Source organism: Amblyomma americanum, chromosome 3 (genome assembly GCF_052857255.1).
Source record: "Amblyomma americanum isolate KBUSLIRL-KWMA chromosome 3, ASM5285725v1, whole genome shotgun sequence".
Lineage (NCBI taxonomy): Eukaryota > Metazoa > Arthropoda > Arachnida > Ixodida > Ixodidae > Amblyomma > Amblyomma americanum.
In genome coordinates, this window is record NC_135499.1 from 136,796,969 (window position 1) to 136,817,453 (window position 20,485).

A 20,485-nucleotide genomic window follows, 5' to 3' on the forward strand; every position below is an offset into this window, starting at 1 on the left:
TGAGACGGCAACATCACGCGCGCCACCACTGCTCTCAACACTTTGACTTCATTCTCTTAGCTCGTTCATCTATCTATCTATCTTCGTTGTGACGCGAATGTGGTGGATTTGGCGCGATTGTGGAGCTTGCGCTTGCTGTTCGCGCCGTTTTTGTTTGATGAGCTCTATTTTTGTAACCGAAATCGCGTGACAGTTTAGTGCACAAGGCGGCTTTTTACATGCGAATGCGTCGCCTTCGGTACCTTTGGTAGCTAGGCTTACGGACTTCCATTACCACTGCTGTCAGAACTTCAGCAGCTTCGGTCTGGCGCTTTTAGTAGATAAAACCATGGGGTGAAGTTCCACAAACGGTAGAAGCCACTTTTTTGTCATTAAATGGACCTTATGATACAATATGTCTGCTGCACAGACCAAAATCACAAGTTTTTTTGTTTCCTCAAGCCCTACCAAGGCAGGTGGAGAACGTGTGAAACCTACACCGGTGACAAGAAGAAGAGGTGGAAAGCTATCACTTAAAAATAAACCTACTCGGCTGTGTGGCAACAGTCCAAGTAAAAAGATTAAATTAGACCTCTGCCGCTCGGTACTATTGCCCAGCGGAGATGACAGTGACGTCGAAGTCGTGAAAGTTGTGCCGTCGAAAAGAAGCGAGAAAAGTTCGCAAGATGCGAAACAGAAAGAATGCATCTGTGAAAAGTTTGACACAAATAGCCCACCAGCAGTTAGGGCTGTGTCTGCGATCGTACAGTGCGAAAGAAGTTCGCAAGATGATACAAAACGGAAGGAATGCATCCGTGGAAAGTCCACGTGTGTTGATGCTGTGTTTACAACAGTAGAGCATGAAAGGTCAGTCAGTCACTTAAAGCAAAGTGTTCTGATAAAACGAAAAAAACGTGGCATAGAAAGCGAACCTTCCGATCCGGCTGCCCAAAGCTTTACTAGCCCAGTGAAAACAACAGCTGATGATGGTGGTGTGTCTGCACGGACAGGTAGTTTAACGAAGCCTGTGCTGAAAGAACCAGCCACTGATGACGGCATTCAGTGCCAGCAGTCAAATTCAACCGTCCAAACTGTCTCCATTCCAGTGGAGGAATCTGCTGATGTTGGTGCTGCTAAGAGTCCCTACTATTTAGACAACCTTGTTTTAATTATAAATTCTGTAAAAGATAGCGAAGACTGGAATCTTTTCAGTCAACAAGAGCAAGATATGTTTTATGAATTCCTTGACGCTGACGGTGAGTGTTGATTTTGGCAATGTGCACTTTAAGATGGCATACTGTTAATCATTTTGCTATTATCTGCGTGTAATCTTTGAAATATGTGTACATTGTGAAGACCACTAACAGAATGTTTACTTATATCGTGGATACTTCTTTTGACAGAGAAATGTCAGAAGCTGCTTGCTCGACTTCTTCAGCGAAAACACATGTGGCGGAGGACATCAAAAATTGGATATCCTGACATTGCTCATGACATCTCCCCAGTCCTTCTGGCCTTACGAGACAAAGGCTACATTGAAGACGGTAAGCCCCGAAAGGCCGAAAGCTTGAATGTGCATGAAGTGCAACTGATAATTGCTTTGCTCATTGACAGCAACAAGCCTGAAGGATTTGGGCATAGTGCTCCGCCTTCTTTCACCTTATGAGCTCAAGACCTTAGCCCAAGTGTTTAAACTGAAGACTAGTGGCCAGGGCAAGGGCAGTCTTGCAGATTCATTGCTAGACCACTGCAGCAAACAGCAGCCTGTGCTGTTTGGCTCCAGGAAGACATCGCTTCAGCAGCTGGTATTGAAACGGTGGGAGGCTTTTTTATATCAAATATTAAAATCGAACTCGCTTGCTGTTGTTGTCAATATGTGTCCACTAGATGAGTTAAGGATTGTCTCTGGCAGAGCCATTTGATCTTAATATCTTGAAGTGATGTGTTCCTTGTATAATGGTTTTGCGCTTAATCAAAACTGAAAAAATTTCTGAATTATTTGGAAAATAGAAATGAAGAAAGATGTCAAAACCATGCTGGTATTAGAGCTCTTGGTTTTTTTGTGCAGTAGGCATCAGCAATTTCACTGAAAGCTAAAACAATCAGATTTTGTGAACGTAAACTGTGCATATTTCGAAAAGTGTGGTGGCTTTTGAATACAATGTTTCAGATTTGCATTTACATTTATGCTTTGTAACCATGCAACACATTCTTCAACTTCAACTCAAACAGAAGTACTGTATGCAAAAACAGGTAACAGACTTTAGACTGGGTACACACGGTGACAATGCTATTACTGTAACTTTTCTGAATGAGATGATTCATTTAATCTTTATTTCCATGCTACAAGTAATTTAATGCTGATTAAAGCACATGAACAAGAGGACATGCTGCTTTGAACTTAATTAGCATCTTGGAAATGCAGCCTAGCCTTCTAAGTTGTCAAGACAGTGCCAGTCTGGGGCAAGTGGTGTCACAGTCGAAGAAAACAAACATACACCGAGTCCGTAAATTGAAGCTGATTGAGCCTGCTCCAAAATCTGACATCTGCGCCCTACCAACACCGAATCAATGTTATGCACACCAGAGCACTAGATATTCTTGGTCCTGCATGGCGACTGTGTGATGAGCCAAGAGATGCTTGGAGACGCTTGCTCAGACTCTTCTCGTTGGGAACACCGTGGGACATGGAGGAGGCAGGAGAGACTCCTCAAGTGTGAGTCATGCCCTCCATCTCTAAACCGCAGTTACTGACACATTCAGAATATGCTGCAACCAGTGTATATGGTCTGTTTGTGCAGGTATGGCCTGCAACTAGTTGCGGCAGGGAAGATGACCTTTCCAGAGTACCAAGTCACCAGAACACATGCTGTTTTCTCCTCACGGCTGGACTTAATCAGGTGGAATCTGTGTATATTGATATGCAGACACGGTGGAAACATAGGTAGTTGCCTAGATTTTCTGCAATAATTAAGAAGCCGCTGTTGACTGTGACTCTTGTTTCTTGAGCAGCGAGCAGAGCAGTTAATTTGAAAGGCGATGCCACTTGCCAAGCCAAGTAGCAACTGATACAAAGTGCAAATGAACGAAGTGGATGACAAAGTAGCATGGTTGCTTCTTTTCCAGCAGATGGTACCACCTGCTGAATCCACTGCACTGCTTGCGTCTTTGCAAACACGAGTCACAAGCAACAGCACTTTCTTAATGATCCAGGCAATCCAGGCAGTTAACAATGTAAATTACTTCTCAAGCAATGTAGACTGTAATACGCTCTTGGTATGTGCTGTCTGGCTGTGAAAAGAGTAGTAGTGTACACAGAGCAATTTTTTAAAATTCGTCAGCCAATATAGGAGACTTTGTATATATCAATCTACAATTTCACCTTTTTAAATATGGCCACCTCTGCTGTGCTTACAAAGATGGTAAAGACTGCCTAACAAAACAACATAGCACACAGCTTTATATAAAACAATACCAGTGTTTGACAGTTTAAATCGAATCAGTAGGAGTTGATAGGTTATGTGCAGCTCATTATGTGCAGATAATTATGTGTAGCTCATAAATACTGCAGAGCAAGATAACTGAATATTTTGGTCTTTTTGGTATCACTCGTTTTATAAATCAGAACACGACTGAATAATAGTAACAGGTGCTGAATATCTGAGCCCATTGCTTCCTTTGGTAGCTCAGAACATTTGCACAACACTGAGTTTTGTTCTCATAATTATATCAGGCTTGCAACATTTAACAACCAGACAGCATTACAATGTTAGGGGTAGTGTAGCACTATCCACATTATTGCAGTCATCATATGATGTAGACACGAGAGAGATCGTGGCCATGAAGCAGAATGGTGATTAAAATTACGCACAGGTGATGCACTGCAGCAGAAACTAGAAAGTTCTCTTGCTGAACACACAATTAAAACAAGTAGAAATACCTTCAGCTTTTTCCCAGCTGCAAACTCTCTTCATCAGGAAATGTACTCGCTGGCATTTAAAAAACATTTGCAGCAGCTTTTTCACGCATTTATGAAGGCTACCAAGACTGCAGTCATGTAGTGTGTGCAGTAGTGTCTGCACACACTGCATGACCGCATGATTGCAGTGTTTCAGATCTGAAATGTAGACCTTTTCTTGCAGGTATGAAACCTCAAGGATCCTGGAAACAGAGCTAATCCAAGCCACTGCTGAAAAGAAGTGGGATAAGGCCAAGCAGCTCTTTTATGACATAGAGAAGCTTGCCAAAAGCACTGATGCATTGGAACGTCAGGAAAGGTGACACCTGTGCCAGTGGTGTCCTTGTTGCAGTGCGCTTTAAATGGTGCTCTTACAGGGACCAGCTGTTGGCACCATTCTTGAGGCACTTCAGCATGTGTGGTGTCTACACGCGGTGCCGCTGTCTGGGTGTTGATGTGCTGCAGCGCCTTAAGGAGCACCGGCACGCCATCAAGGTTCTTCAAGACCTTCTTGATCAGAAAGTGAGTAGATCCTCCAGTGCGCCTGTTTGATGGTAACTTGTTCAAGCACTGGAGCTGTTTCAGATTAGATTGTGTCACTTGTGAGGCTGTGTCTCTTCGGGAATGAAGGTAGTGTTAACGTTTTGGCTGTATATGTTTATCTTGTGGAAGTTCGACTTGTTTTCCTTGTTTGCATGGCATTGCCAAAACTTGCCTCTCAATTTTTGTTTTTAGTTGAGACCCACCCAACAAACGGCACCCAGTACCCACTAGATATGAGAACGAATCGCCTCTTGCAAGTTAGGTTGAGCTTATAGCTCTTAAATGACTAATATTTTGCACATTTGAGTTTGATAATAGGCTGAAACTGCAGTTTAGTTGGTGCTGCATTCCCTTATTGTACTAAGGTACCGATGTCAGATATTGAGGAAAGTACATCATACATCACACTTTAATTTCTTGCATACATTGCACTTTGGTATTGTATGTACTACATCATTTAAGTAAGCTTTAAATCACTAATGGGTCAGCAGGCTTTCCGAAGGCATACAATGCAGTTATGTAAGGTGCCAGGGAATCACTGTTAAAATGTACATGATTACAAGAATAACTGGAAAGCAAATTGAGTGCTTTATTCTTACACCACATTTCCAATTCTTTAAAGATGGGTGCGGTGGTTAAATTGTCAAAGGTTTTTTTTTAATGTTTACTGATATACCTAAGGTAATCAACTCATTTATCTGTCATTTTTACTCAATAAACATTTAATCCTTAAAAATGTTTTCTTTTGTACATGAAGTAATGTGTATGAGGGGTGACCAAAAAATTTTAAAATGGAAATAATGCCTGAATGAACTCAGTCATATTCGCTCGTGTACAAACTGGGAAAAAGTGTGGAATTAATTAGTATATCACAAATTGTGTCTAAATGAATTACATATCTTAATAAGCTAAATGTTGAATATGTTTTCATATTGTAGTAATGGGAAAATTAGTTGTCCTGAGGAGTCATCAGTAAAGCAGTTAAAAATTTTACTCAAAAAAATTTTTGGGAAGTAAGGGTCATGACGGAAGCAACGCTCACTGCTAGACACAGAAGAGGGATTGCTCAATTACAACTATTATATGTTGGTACATTTGAGTATCAGTGGCTATGGGTTATAGAAACCTTTTAGTTTACATGGGTTGTAGTATTTGCATGTATATACGGTTTTTCTAAATTGCTTTCCTTTCATTGACAGATAACAGTCAAAGCATACCTTCTTGCTCTCAAGAACTTCTGAGTGGCCTGCCAATAGCTCTGCCTTTATGTATTGTATAACTGATTCTCATGCACAACATCATAACTAAATTTCTCGTTAAAGCATTAAGCTGCAGTGCTGTATGCTTGCTCTTCTATGCTTGTCTGCTCGTATTTTGTTCCTTTTTGTGTGCTGAGTGCTTGCGCATAGCAAGACGAATGCATTTGGGCAGTGATTAGCAGTGAGTGTTGCTTCCGTTTGCTGGTCTTGAAGCATTTAATTGTTATTCTAGTCCAAGGGTTATAGCTTTTTTAAAAAAGGTTCTGGTAGCACAAATGGCTTTCAAAGGGTACTGAGGAACCCATGTTGCCTGGCTTGTGACTCTTCCTGCTTAATATTCATGCAAATAAGAGCACTCAGATGCACAGACCCTAAATAAAATGGCCAAAATTGAATAACGATGAAGCCGCTGCGGTGGCTCAGTGGTTATGGCACTCGGCTGCTGCCCCGAAAGACGCGGGTTCGATCCCGGTCGCGGCGGTCGAATTTCGATGGAGGCGAAATTCTAGAGGCCCATGTACTGTGCAATGTCAGCGCACGTTAAAGAACTCCAGGTGGTCGAAATTCCAGAAGTCCTTCACTACGGCGTCCCTCACAGCCCGAGTCGCTTTGGGACGTTAAACCCCCATAAAGAAAAGAAAGATTAATGATGACTGCCTGTATTGTCCACTGTAAAAAATTACAGTGGTATTAGTCTCAAAATAAAGCGCGTAAAGGAAAGGTTATGTTGGGGCATGCTTGAATTTAGGTACTCGGGGAACCCAAAAGCACTCCAAGGAACTCAAGTGTTCCACGGAACCCAGTTAGAGAGCCCCTGTTCTAGTCAAACAGGCCTTCTTGGACTTCCAAGGGAAATTAGAGGGTCAGCATTTTATAGCAGTTTATTGCCAAACTACCGAAACTGCAGTTATCTCAATGAAAGTATCAGCTAGCTGATATCGTGTCCACAAAAATTCATTTTGCAGCTGTACTGCCAGAGCCGCAGAGGTCATTGGTGGGACCGGCTGGCACTCAACTTAGAAGTTCACCTTGGAAAGCCCAACGAGGTACAGTTATTTAGCATGCCGACTATCTTTGCATACCCAATAACATTGCTGAAAAAAATACAAAAAAGAACGCATATTACATCTAAAACCTCTTAATTTCTTTGGTGGAAAATTCTAAATTCCACAGATGCAGAATTAAGAATCTGCAAAATTCATCACGAAGTGCAAGATGCATGAAAGGAACATGCAAGTTTATTTTCTGAGCACATGCCTTACATGCTGCGGAGGTCCCTTACTTTTTAATTGAAGATGGCTCAGCATCAAGTAATGTTTTCTCTTATTTTCACTCAAACAATGATTCTTGTATGATACGAGATCTCCGTAATGACTGAATGATCCCTCTGTGTCAACAGAGTTGATTGTGATAGACAAATATTTGAAAGCAATGAAAGAGAGTGTTGGGGTTACTTCTTCCATTCAAGCCTAGACAGACAGAATGCTGAATTATTCATCTTTTTCGTTTTGCATAGAAAGAAATTGTATGAGGTCTATGTTACTGGATTTCAGTTCTCGAGCAGTTTTCTCTAGTTCTCGAGTAGGTGCACTTGCCACTCAGCAGCTAAGCTATTTTTAACTAAGTCTAGGCACGCTTGCAATCTGAATCCTTTTTTCTGGATAAACCTGATCAGCAGCGGATCCTCCTTCAGCTGTGGTTGACCTGAACAGTTTGGGATTTTGTTATAATCATAATAATATTTATTTTAAAATGTTTCTGAGGTCTCTAACTCTCCCTCGTGGTATACTTATGCAAATAAGGTTAATGAGTCATTTTCCCATTGTTGGGTTGTTCTTACTGACGTCTGTAACATCAGTTGTATCAAAATTGAGAACTTGGCTGCCAGCTCTTAAATTTTTCGGAAAATTCTTAAATCCGCGATTTTTCGCGGAACAACAAAATTGCTGTAAACTAGAGGCCTTAATTATGTCCTCTCAATTCTCTCTCTGCATCTGCGTCGAGCTGTGCAGGAGGAGAAATGAATGGAATTGCTGTGGGTCAGAGCAACAAAGAAAAATAAGCATGGTATGCTCCGCAACATGTTCAGGTTAACCTATGAATCTTTTTTTTGTGATTGTCTCGAGCAGAACAGAACCTGAAGTAATGTTGAACCAGAGGGGTCTGCATTGTCATTAGCTGTTAGCTGTTGCTATGAGTTCACTTATGCTTGTGAAATGTCATTAAAATTTTTTTCCCAATGGTGGGAACCCACTGCAGGCCTTGAAAGTTCTGCATGAAGCCCTGGACGATCCAGGTATCAGCCCAGCTGCCCGTCATGCCCTGGTGACTCGGGCAAATCGATTGGCAGTCAAGATGCCCAAGGGCGTGTCACCTACATTGGAATCGCTCTTGAAGTTGGAGAAATTTGACACACTTCCACAGGTGAATCCACGTTTACCCATATAAAGAAAGGTTGACTAGTGTTTAACAGCTGAGCATGTGTCGGCAGTTGGCGACTGCACGGTAGAATGCTTTTGTAGAGGGCCCAGTAAACAGTAGTAGCCGTGGGGTGCTGGCTAATGATGTTGAATCTGTTAAGCATGAGATGCACTGGTGCGGTGTTCTGAGAGTTTTAAGGCATAAGCCTTACTTGCCCATTGAGCAAAAATCCGTCTCTCTCTCTTTCTCTGTGCATGTGTGTGTATGTGTAGAGGGGTGACACTCGATGGTACCCATAAAATATAACGTCCTCATACAACCTGGATGGTGGCAGTTAAATTAATGATTGGTCGCGAGAGGTTGCACAAGAAGAGCAACGTGGATTGCACAAGCTCCACCGGTGGCAGCACCTGCCTTGCCCTACGGCAGTTGCGCACCACTTAACAGCTGCACCACTGTGCCAGGAATGGTATGAGGACTCCCAGGGATCTATGAATGCTAAGTAGAGAACGACTAACTCTGTATGTATGGGCATTAACCCATTGGCTATCGTGTCGTATCCTTAAGGTGGAGCACGGGCCACGGTACGGTGGCGACTGCCTTCACAAAGTTAGCGTGCATACCAGAAAGGGTTTGGTGGTGTCGTGGCGGCTGCTGCGTAAAGCCATGCAGAGGTAGAATTGCCAGCTGCGTGGCATCGGGTTGCATCATGCCGCAGCACACAGCGACTGCGTTCACAAAGTGAGTGGGCGGGCTTACTCCCTCTCACACGAAAGCAGTCTTAAGTGTCTCTGCCGACTTTTTAGGATTAGATTTCTTGAAACCATAGCAAATCTCATCACGGAACTCCAAATTTGCCTACACCTGGGAGCTTTCAACGTCACAGTTAAAAAGGTTTCGAGTGAAAAGGTCGATAAGGTGGCTTGCAAACTAGATGCTTTCAGTATTAGACAGTTTACTGCCAAAACTCAGCTTTTGCTGGAGGCCGAGGGCCGAGTACACAGCGAGCTTTGAGAAGGAAAATGGAAGGTGTAACGTTCAGACAGTAAGAGAGCAGAATGGGTCAGGGAACAAGTGCGAGTTAATGACATCCTAGTCGAAATCAAGAAGAATAAATAGGCATGGGCAGGGCATGTAATCCGAAGGCAAGGTAACTAATGGTCATTAAGGGTAACGGACTGGACCTCATGGGAAGGCAAGCGTAAGAGGGTGCGGCAGAAAATCAGGTGGGTGGATGAAATTAGAAAGTTTGAGAGGAAAACGGCTGCAGCTGGCAAAGGACAGGGTTAATTGGAGAGATACGGGAGAGTCCTTTGTCCTGCAATGGGCATAATTAGGCTGATGATGAAGTACGTCTCTTAAGAGTGAGGCCAAGCAAGGACGTGCTGAGTTTGTGTAGTGTATTCATGGCATTCAAATTTATACGGTAAGCATTTTATGACTATGGTTGTTGATGAGGTAATCTGGAAATCTCAGTTCAGCTTCTAATGTTTGCACCATATTTGGGGGCCATTTATTAGAGTTTGTAAATTTGCCAGAACACTGCTTTTTATCATTTTCGCTTCAGAATTGCCTGACCTTTGTCAAATAGTTCAACAACATGTGCCTTGCTGTTGGCCGCCTCCACGGACAAGCAGAGAGCATTGCTGTGGGCAGCACTTCGAGTGCATCAGTGCAGTTTTGCCATTTCAGGTGGAGATTGAGGGCCAGCTGGCTGAGCGCATGGTGCCTGGGCGGACCAACCTTTTTGCTGCGCGAGATGGGAGCACAATGGAAGTAATCTCTGTAGAAGAGGTGGCACTGCGACACTACAGCATGCAAGGCTACCCTAAAGGTAACCTAAGATTCTGGCAAGGGAAGGGTGTTAAAATTTTCATGCTTATGCTGATTGTGGTATTTTATTTTTTCTCACAGCATGTGTTTTTCCATATTTTTTTCTGCATAGGTCAGCCATGAATACATGTCAACTACTAAACTTAGTACGAGCTCCTGTTGAAAGAGTAAACATACACTTGCCAACGTACTAGCCACACTCTGGAAGGTAACCGCATTAATGTAATGGACTTCATGTGCCGAAAGTTCACTCTGGGCTATCAGGCATACTCTAGTGGAGGGCTCTGGATTAATTTCGATTGCCTGAGGTTCTTAGCATGCACTGAAATCTCGGTACAGAAGCATTTTTGCATTTCGCCTTCTCTGAAATGCAGCTGCCTTGGCTGGGTTCAAACACAAACCTATGTTCAGCAGCAAAACACCCCTGTCACCAAGCCACTGTAGAATGGTAAAAAAAAAAGATTACGAGTGCAGATCGCCTCTTATTTTTATGAAGGCAAGCTGCAGTTTGAAGACAACAAACCTTTATTTTGGAACAGAATATCAGATTCAAGGGCTGCAGATGACACCATTGTGTGGATGCGATCACTGACGAAACACTGTCATCTGAATTGTGGATACGGCCCCTGACAATATTCATAACTGGGAACCACCACTCCAGTGCATGTTTCTTCTAGGAAACAGGGAAGTTACGCAGCCCAAGGTGAGCTTGGCACTGGGTGGCATTGCACGTGCCATCAGATGCACGAGGATGAATAGAATAGTGGAGACTTGCTTGCTGACATAGCCTTGTGTGGGCGTCCTGGCATTTTCGCCAGGTGTGCCTTCCCTAGTTGCACTGCTGTTGCTTACCTTGATACTGTGTCGCATTTGCAGTGCTGCCTTGCTATTAGATGTAGAGACCATGCTTATGGCAGTTTATAGTGTGCATGAATCAGGAGGAACTGTTTCACGCATATGTGACAAGCTGAGTAGGAACTGCATTTTTACTTGTTCATGAAATGTAAGATTGTTGATGTCTCAACTATGTTGTGCTGAGAGTGAAGCATGGAAGCAAGGAAGAGGGAAGATATCTATGTAAGGGAAGTATGCTCCCTTATGTTCACGGTCGTACCTTATTCTGTTTATCTTGAAAAATCAAGCATATCCATGTCCACAGTGAGTAGTACAGGTGCGGACATAAGTAAACAGAGCACGCTATTCCGTTCTAAATGCAATCACGCCTTTCCTTACTGATGATGAAGAAAGATTGTTTGTCCATTAACAGCATGCACATGCCGCAGCTTGTAATTTCAATTAGCCAGTGCGTAAAAAATGTTGGTAGGCAATAGCATGTTCCATTTACTTTTGTCTGCACCTGTACATAGTGGTGATTAAATAATATAACTTGACGTCCTTGCATGCACTGTTTTTCATCCTGTGATTGTGAGATGGCAGCAACCATTAGTGTAACAAGGTATTGCAATGCAGTGCAGTGCGTTCTATCCCCTGGGTTAGCAGGGTTCTGTTGAAAAATTTTCGAAGCCGAATTTACTGCTTATGTGACACCAACTGGATGGCATGATTGCCAGGATTGGATGTTTGTGGGGCAAGCTGAGCCATTTTTCATGACACATGTACAAGAACACTATGTATCTTCAACAAACAATTTCGGTAAAAATATCATTATTGGTCCATGCCTTTATTCCACTCTTCAAACATCACATGGTCCTGACAGGTCATCAAGCACACGATACAACTTAGTTATGATGTAATCATACTGCATTCATTGTTTGCTATGTTCATAGAAAATATACCGAAATAGCTAGGTGCATTTTTGAGTGCTGTAGAAATGTAAATGTGCCTATCTTTGACCCGCCGCGGTGGCTCAGTGGTTAGGGCACTCGGCTACTGATCTGGAGTTCCTGGTTTCGAACCCGACCGCGGTGGCTGCGTTTTTATGGAGGAAAAACGCTAAGGCGCCCTTGTGCTGTGCGATGTCAGTGCACGTTAAAGATCCCCAGGTGGTCGAAATTATTCTGGAGCAATCCGCTACGGCACCTCTTTCTTCCTTTCTTCTTTCACTTCTCCTTTATCCCTTCCCTTACGGCACAGTGCTGTTCAGGTGTCCAAATATATAAGACAGATACTGCGCCATTTCCTTTCCCCAAAAACTAATTATGCCTATCTTTGTCTAGTCTACCTTCAGTTTTTTTTATTGAGGCAGTCTTTATCTTTGCCCACGCCCTTTGGCAACTCTGGCAAAAGGTGACATTTCTTGAAATGCAAAGATTGTTGTCTTTTACATTTTAAATGTTTTTCTGATGATCTGTTTATGCTCTGTCGATACTTCTAGAGTTCTTTCGTTTTGCCTGTTTTCTTTAGGGGTCCATGGTGAAGGCTCCACATTTCATGCGCTTTTTGGCCTTCTCTGCTGGGATGTGATCTACGTCAGTGGTGTACCGGATGCGTTTCGATCTGCATACCAGGCCCTGCCCTTGGACCTTCACTCGGATTGCTTTTTTGCAAACCGGGAAGAGCACTTCCTCAAAGCATTCAAGGACATCTCAGAAAGCACAATACAGGTAATAGTGACAACTCTGAAAAGTGGAGAAGTTAGGTGGCAGTCATTTGAGGACATTTGTATTTGCTTGAGCTCAGAATAGTAGACGTGCAGTTCTCTTGGCTCTGTTTTTAAAAGATGGCGACTTCAAAGCTCATGTAAAACGAAGTTGTACTCTATTTCTTAAATCAGTCTATATTAAAGTTTATATTCAAATTAACTGCTGCCTACCCTTGTTAGTACCCCGAGTATAAAAAAATGGAATACTAGTTATGCATACTTGAAACTTCATATGTAAGTATTCTTTCTTTCTTCTGTTATCCTTAGCGTACAAGTGACTGTGTGAAACAAGTATTTGTACATTACTCAATATTTGAGTCGAACAACATAATTTTAAGATATTTTAAGGTGTTCACAGTTTGGTGAGTCTGAAAATTTTATTTAATATGAAAGATTTTTAATTCGAATTCCACATTCTAGGTGGCCAAAACTTTTTGCCCTTAGATTGCTTATCACTCTTGGATTAGTGCAATGAGCCATCCAAATGCCGACCATTTCCTCATCAGAGTTAACTGTCAGTAATTCAAACTGCCAATTTAAACTGAGGGTTTGGGCCCATCAACATCGTGTATTTAGAAAGGCTTCTTTTAATTTGAACTCCGAATATTTGTAACAAATGTTTTGGTGCCTTTTGAGTTCATTATTTATAGTTGACTGTACAGGGTGTTCTCAAATCAGTTATGCCTACATCTACAGGAGCTTGAGGAGAAGGTTGCAGCTACCTACAACGCCCACTGTGGGAAGTCCAGCTTAGTGCAGTGGGACCGATTCAGCTGCACTGACATTCAGGTTAGAGCACTTGAAGTGCATTCGCTTATGTATTTGTAAGAGCGGCACACGGAGGCCACTGCTTCAGTACAGATCTCACTGTCACAGTGCTAGTTTGTGCTGACAATGGGAAGCATTTAGTGACCCATTGTCTGTCTGTATGTACCTGTGTGAGTGTATGTGTATGTGAGAGAAGGAAGCCTCACCTCTGGAAGGTGCCTCCTCCAGGGCACCCTCCAGAAGCCTCCACCCACCATTTGAATTATTTGAATTTGCAAAAGCAAATTCACATAACTAATAAAAAGGCGTTCAGTGCAAAAAGTGAAACTTACAGCCAATACTGCTAGCGGAGATTTCTCACATCGCATAGGATAATCGCCTGTGCATTTTCATTTCAACTAAAGCGTGAAATGTGTAGAGGAACTTATACACACACACGCACACACACACTCTCTCTCTCTCTCTCTCTCACACACACACACACAGAGACAAACAGACAGATAGAGCAATACTCCTATGGGCCAGTGGCTATGGCATTTGATGGCTGAACCGCGCACAAAAACATTTTCTGATAAGAACAAAATTTTTTCAGTACTTGTGTTGAGTTCTTGCTTTTAAGCAGCACAACTAGAATCCTATTCGTGCCAACAATTTCGCTAAAACCATTCCTTATTTTTTCTCTAATAAACTAACTAATGGATTCAAGTTCAGTTTCATTTTTCTTTTTTTTTTGTTATGACTGCTAAATTGAGACTAAAGAGGTTAAGAAGCTGGTTTGCATAGCGTCACTAGTTAAAAAACTAACGTTTTACTAACATACTTTTACTTACTTTTTACATAGTTTTTTTTACTAAATAATGGACTAACTAGAAGGTGAAGCTAGTAACTTTTCCTTCTGTATTACGAAACGATTTTAGCACAGCATTTGCCTTTCAGTATAGGACACCTTTTTCATGCAGTTGACTTCAACTACCGTCGCTTAAATACGGCCACGAAGAAGGACGTCTACCCGCTTCCACGTATAGATGACGCAATTGATTGTCTGCACTCCGCTTCATACTTTTCTTCTATTGATTTGAGATCCGGCTACTGGCAAATCCCCGTGCACGCTGCAGATAGGGAAAAAACGGCATTCATTACACCAGACGGACTTTACGAGTTCAACGTTATGCCTTTCGGATTATGTAATGCACCTGCAACATTCGAGCGGTTCATGGATACAATCCTGCGTGGCCTCAAGTGGCAAATTTGTTTATGTTATCTGGACGACGTTGTAATTTTTGGCAAAACGTTTAGTGAGCACAACCGCCGTCTGGATATTGTGCTTGATTGCATGGAACGAGCTGGCCTTATCCTCAATTCCAAGAAATGTCATTTTGGGAACCGTGAAACAATTGTTCTTGGTCATTTAGTTGATAAAGAAGGTGTTCGACCAGATCCAAAGAAAATTGAAGCTGTCAAAAGTTTTACGGTGCCTCAATCAGTGAAAGAGCTGCAGAGTTTTTTAGGGCTCTGCTTGTACTTTCGACGCTTTATAGCTAGGTTTGCGGACATCGCTTACCCACTCACGTGTTTGCTGCATAAAGATGCACCGTTCAATTGGACCAGCGAATGTGACGCAGCTTTCCGGCATCTGAAATTTCTTTTGACCTCCTACGCCACTTCTGCCCATCTGCACCAATTGAAGTGCACACTGATGCAAGTGGTATCGGTATCGGCGCTGTACTTATACAACGCCATGGTCACGATCAGCACGTGGTAGCATATGCCAGCCGTTCGTTGAGTAAGAGCGAAAGAAATTACACGGTTACTGAGCAAGAATGTCTCGCCGTTGTTTTCGCTGTACAGCGCTTCCGCTCCTATCTGTACGGGAATGCTTTCACCGTCGTGACCGACCACCACTCGCTTTGCTGGTTAGTGAGTCTTCGTGACCCCTGTGGCCGGCTTGCTCGATGGGCTTTGCGCCTACAAGAATTTAATTTCACTGTTGTGCATAAAAGCGGCCGTAAACACTCAGATGCCGATTGTCTTTCCCGTTTGCCGCTTCTAACGACTGAGGACGACGCAGACAACTTTGATGAATACTTGTCGTCACTTTCACAAGCCTTCCCCGATCTTCAAGTTTTTCGAACTGAGCAACGCAAGGACCAAACATTAACCTCTTTGTTTGATGCCGCTCAAGATTCTGTAAAGAATACTTTTTGCATTCGCGACGGTTTGCTTTATAAGAAGAATTTCGCTTCTGGAGGAGCACGCATGCTTCTTGTCGTACCCGAAAGCCTACGCATCACAGTTCTTGAAATGATGCACGACGACGCCACGTCTGGGCACTTGGGAGTGACACGCACACTCCACCACACACAACAACGATTTTACTGGCCTAACATGCGTTCAACCATCCAGCACTATGTAGCCAGCTGTGTGCAATGCCAGCGCTTTAAGCTGCCGACTTCAAGTCCACCGGGCAAATTGCGGCCAATCACACCTCCAACAGCCCTGTTTGAGCAAGTTGGCATTGACCTCCTTGGACCTTTCCCACGATCCGCTAAAGGAAATCGATGGATTCTTGTGTGCGTAGACCACTTAACCCGTTATTGTGAGACAGCCGCGATACCAGTTGCTACTGCGTCTGAAGTATCTAACTTCTTACTTCGATTCGTCATTCTTCGGCACGGCCCTCCTGCAGTTCTCATTAGCGACCGTGGACGTCAATTTACAGCGGACGTTGTTGAAGAACTTCTCCGCCTCAGCAGCTGCAGTTTTCGCCACTCCACGCCATATCATCCCCAAACGAACGGTGTGGTAGAACGCACTAATCGTACGCTCACCACCATGCTTGCCATGTACGTCGCTGCAGATCATAAGGACTGGGATGGCGTACTCCCGTTCATCACTCATGCGTACAACACCGCGCAACATGAGACAACTGGCTACAGCCCCTTTTACCTGCTCTATGCTCGCTCGCCTCGCTGCGGCCTTGACACCATGCTACCATTTTTCATCCACGATGAACCTTCTCTTGCGACCACACTCTGCAGAGCTGAAGAAGCTCGCCAGCTTGCCCGCGTTCGAATTTTATCTTCGCAAGAGCGTTCCAAGAACCGCTACGACGTCCAACACCAAGAAGTTTCTTATGTTCCTGGTGACATTGTGTGGTTGTGGACCCCTCTACGCAAGCGTGGTCTGTGTCAGAAACTGCTATCCCACTACACTGGACCATTTGTTGTGTTGGAGTGCATAAGTGACGTTAATTACGTTATAGCACGACTAACTGCTAGTGGTCGACGGTCACGCCAATCTCAGGTGGTGCATGTAGCCCGCCTCAAGCGATTCCATCCCAGACGGTCTGTTTAACTCGCCCGACGGGCATCGTCTGCGAGGAGGGAAATGTAACGTGCTTCCACAGAACCTCGACGGAAGAAGCAGAAGATGAAGGACTGACCCGCGGAGAAAGAGGAAGAAAAAGAGAGAGCTGAAGGACGCTGCTAGGCTTCCTGCTTCCATCCTGCTTCGACCGGTCCCCTCTTTGAATAAACCCCCGTGCGTGCAAAGCACGTAACAATATGTATCCCAGCTATTTTTTATGACTGTTGCTTTGCTCTTATGCCAGCCATGTGAGTTCTGGCTTCTCAGATTCACACTTGCATGCAGAGCTTAATCAGTTCAATTACATCAAGTTTAAGGGCCATATTCTTAATGTTGAGCTTGAATATCGAGTTCCTTGGAAGATCCCAGGGTAGGTGGTGTATTCAGCTCGGATTGCTCAGTCAGCTTTGCCAACTCGCTGTAAGGTCAGGAAATTGTTTCCCTGTATTTAACCAAGCACCACTGCCTCATCAAGAGGCCGGGAAGCTTGGCGTTTCCAAGAGCTTACGCGAACATGCTAGACTAGCCCTGCACATACATTTCAATCTCATGTAGCCTGGCTTTCTTCTTTCTTTCTGTGTTTGGATGTGCCAAACCAGTACTTCTGCATGCTGATTTGTGCAGTCTGGTATCATTTGCTGTGCCAGTGGCACAATGCAGTTAAGCATAGTTTCTTGGGTCAGTTTTCTTTCACTAATAATGAAGCATTTGTTCAAGTGTGAACTATAGAAATACTACTCTCAGTAACAGCCTTTCTTGGTAATGGAAGGAAAGGTACAGGGGCAAAGCCTCTGACTCTGTCACTCCGCCAGTAGTTTGGCCGCATGGCGGCCGCCTCACACAATGCCCACTGCAGGATATTGTGCTCCTTCACTAGAGCAGCTGGCACTATGTAAAGAAAGTTCTTGGAACAGGTCCTGCCTAAATAACTCGTTGTAACCAAAGAGACTGTCGTTTCCGTGACTCCCCAACGTTGAAATTGCACATTTATGTTAGAAATACTATGCCTTAAATAATGAGCGTTACCAATACACTATGTTTAAAGAGGAAACTAAGAACTGCAACCAGCCGGAACCTTTCCGATATGCCTATTACTGTAAAACCTCATGAATTTGGCCTTCCTTAATTCGGAGAACTGGATAATTCGGACACCCTATCCAGTCATGTCAAACATATGCCCTTTTGTATGGCATGAAACTGTCATTAATTCAGGCAGGCGGCAGATATTGTATGTGCACAGGGTACCAGACACGAGGCGGTGACAGTGAGTGGGCAACTCTGTAGTCTTATCACGACAGCAATAGTTGAGGTGGTGTCCATCCAAAATGCAAAGGCAGTGTAGGCATAGCTATGATTATCGATAAAGATGGTATGATACAGTGCTTTTTTATTTTGTGCTGTTGTCTGCCACTTTCTTCTTAGTTTTTGTTGCATGCATTTTGAGGACTATGCTGTCAATGTTCGTGTTATCACAGCGCCTGTAATCATTTTTCATTATGTCGTGCGCAGTCGTGCGCAGGTACGCAGTGTGTGCTTTTTTTTGTTTTTTCAGGGTTTTTGTGTGGGAGGGGGTGAGGCTGTTGATGCTCCTAGTGTCCTAGAGGACGTGTTCAGCCATCCGACAGTGCGCACACTACACCATTAGGCAGATATGCAAAAGATTTTTATTTTCATGCAAATTTCTCGCAGCAAACAATCAACGATTACAGATTTTATCAAGGAGCAAAGGTGTGTTGATATGGGACATTTTTTTTGCGGTTGTTGCCAGTGCCCCTAATAATGTGACATTCAGTTATTTCGGACAATTTTTGCCAGTCCTGTCAAATCCGAATTAATGGGATTTGACTGTAGCATATGGGGTTTTAATGTCCTGAAGTGACACATAGGCAATGAAGGGCGCTGTAGTGGATTAGTTTATACTATCTGGGGTTGCTTATTACGCGCCAGCATCACACACCACAGACATTTTGCCTCCATCGAAATGCGGCCACTGTGGCTGGAATTCAATCCACACTAGAGGCTAGGTTAAGATTCCCAGGTGCCATATTAGTGTAATGCAGTTTGTGGAGCTTTCTTCGAATTAGAGCACATTATATTCACCATCATGAGGAGGCATCCAGTCTTGCTTCAGTTTGAATGCAAATGCATAATGCAAATTTTACAACTGATTGTGAAGCAACATAGTATCAAGGGCTTCATGTTCTCTTCATGTTCCATTCCACCTTGATGGTACACTAAAGTCGTTTTTTTCATCATGCAATCATTTCAATAGCCTTCTTTATTTTATGTGGTTATGTGATTGTGTATTGAATTCAAACATGTTGCCAAGATGTGTTCAAGATGATGATCGTCAGTGGCACAATTTGTGCAGGAAATAGTGCGCTGTCTGGGCCCCACTGTGCTTTCAAGAGTTTGCGAACTGCTAGCGCGTCAGTTTCGTCATCGTCGCAGCGGCCTCCCAGACTTGCTTGTTTGGAACCCAGAGACGAACAAGGCTAAGGTGAAGGATGTTTCTGCTTTTATGCCTGTTGCACGAGAGCATTACCGCAAAGCAGTGGCAGAGATCTTTTACAGTTTTTTTAGTTTGGATTATCGGACTCAATGTCCCAAAGTGACTCAGGCTATGAGGGACGCCGGAGTGAAGGGCTGCGGATAATTTCGACCACCTAGGGTTCTTTAACATGCACTAACATTGCACAGCACACAGGCCTCTAGCGTTTCGTCTCCATCGAAATGCGACTACCATGAGCAGGATCGACCTCGCGTCTTTCGGGTCAGCAGCCGAGCACCATAACCACCGAGCTGCTGCAGTGGTTTTTTACAGTTTTTTAAATCAAATCTGTGGTCAACTTTAGTGTTCTACAATAATAAAACATTGAATTTTTGCTTTGTTGAGCACATTTTTTGTCGACCCGTCTCTAGAATGAAAAAACTGCACTTACATAAAAATAGTAGTACAAAGTATTTGTGCACTGGGGAAGGTCGCATCTGCTTTCTTTTTTGGTCAATCTTTTTCTGTGACTTTTTTTTTTCTGTGCATAAAGGCAGCAGAAGTGAAAGGACCTGGGGACACACTGTCCCCAAAGCAGGTTGTTTGGCTGCGCGAGCTCTTGGCTCTGGGTGTGGACTGCGAAGTCTGTCGCGTCACAGGTGAGCTTTCTACTGGTTTGGATGTTTCAGATGTTGTAGCAGAGGCAGCTGAAGACTGGCCAAAAGTACATGATGCCCTGATCTAATGACTGTGTGTGGCAAGACTGTAATGACCATATAATGTGAAAAATCTTTTCTTGAACTTTCAGCAACAAGCTCCAAAAGGTTACAGAAGAAAAAGAAGAATGGAGCAGATGAGAGAGCATGCTCAGAGCAATTGGACTGAACTGAACGCTGTCTGAAAGTGCCTTTTGTAAGTTAGATTGCATAATACACAGCTTGATTTTTGTAACAGCCTCGTGTCTTCATGTGCGCAAAAGTTTTGGCTTGGAGTGCTTAAGTGTTTTGCCTTCAGAGCATTTTCAAGTGGTTAGCAAGTCCAATACTATATACTCCTATGAAGGGATTATATTATGACTGACTAGGAGTGTTTCTTGTCAACTGCTTTGGCTAGGACACACCTGAGGACAAAGAGTTGCTGTTTTCAATTCGTCAACTGCGAGATTGTAGAACCTGGATGGCATCTGTTACTACCAAAACTAAAGGATTAAGCGAAAGGTACAACATATTGTAGCAGGTACTGCCAGAACTAAACCAGAAAGAAAT

General features: G+C 43.4%; 1 protein-coding gene across 1 annotated transcript; it reads left to right on the plus strand.

The window, feature by feature from the left end:
• The first annotated feature begins 71 nt into the window (after window positions 1-71).
• Window positions 72-20,171, plus strand: LOC144124964 (fanconi-associated nuclease 1-like). Its single transcript, XM_077657954.1, has 15 exons — window positions 72-1,235; window positions 1,383-1,523; window positions 1,594-1,795; window positions 2,567-2,695; window positions 2,781-2,879; window positions 4,122-4,256; window positions 4,315-4,459; window positions 6,705-6,785; window positions 7,999-8,163; window positions 9,853-9,994; window positions 12,358-12,557; window positions 13,292-13,384; window positions 19,101-19,229; window positions 19,774-19,879; window positions 20,029-20,171. Exons 1-15 carry the CDS (start codon window positions 395-397, stop codon window positions 20,103-20,105), a joined length of 2,685 nt encoding a protein of 894 aa, XP_077514080.1. The 5' UTR covers window positions 72-394; the 3' UTR covers window positions 20,106-20,171.
• Window positions 20,172-20,485: the final 314 nt, after the last annotated feature.

Coding starts and splice junctions, on each gene's coding strand:
- LOC144124964 (XM_077657954.1), top strand. CDS start 395: ATGTCTGCTGCACAGACCAAAATCACAAGTTTTTTTGTTTCCTCAAGC. Junction 4,257..4,314: donor GCATTGGAACGTCAGGAAAG/GTGACACCTGTG, acceptor GTGCTCTTACAG/GGACCAGCTGTTGGCACCAT. Junction 19,230..19,773: donor CAGAGACGAACAAGGCTAAG/GTGAAGGATGTT, acceptor CTGTGCATAAAG/GCAGCAGAAGTGAAAGGACC.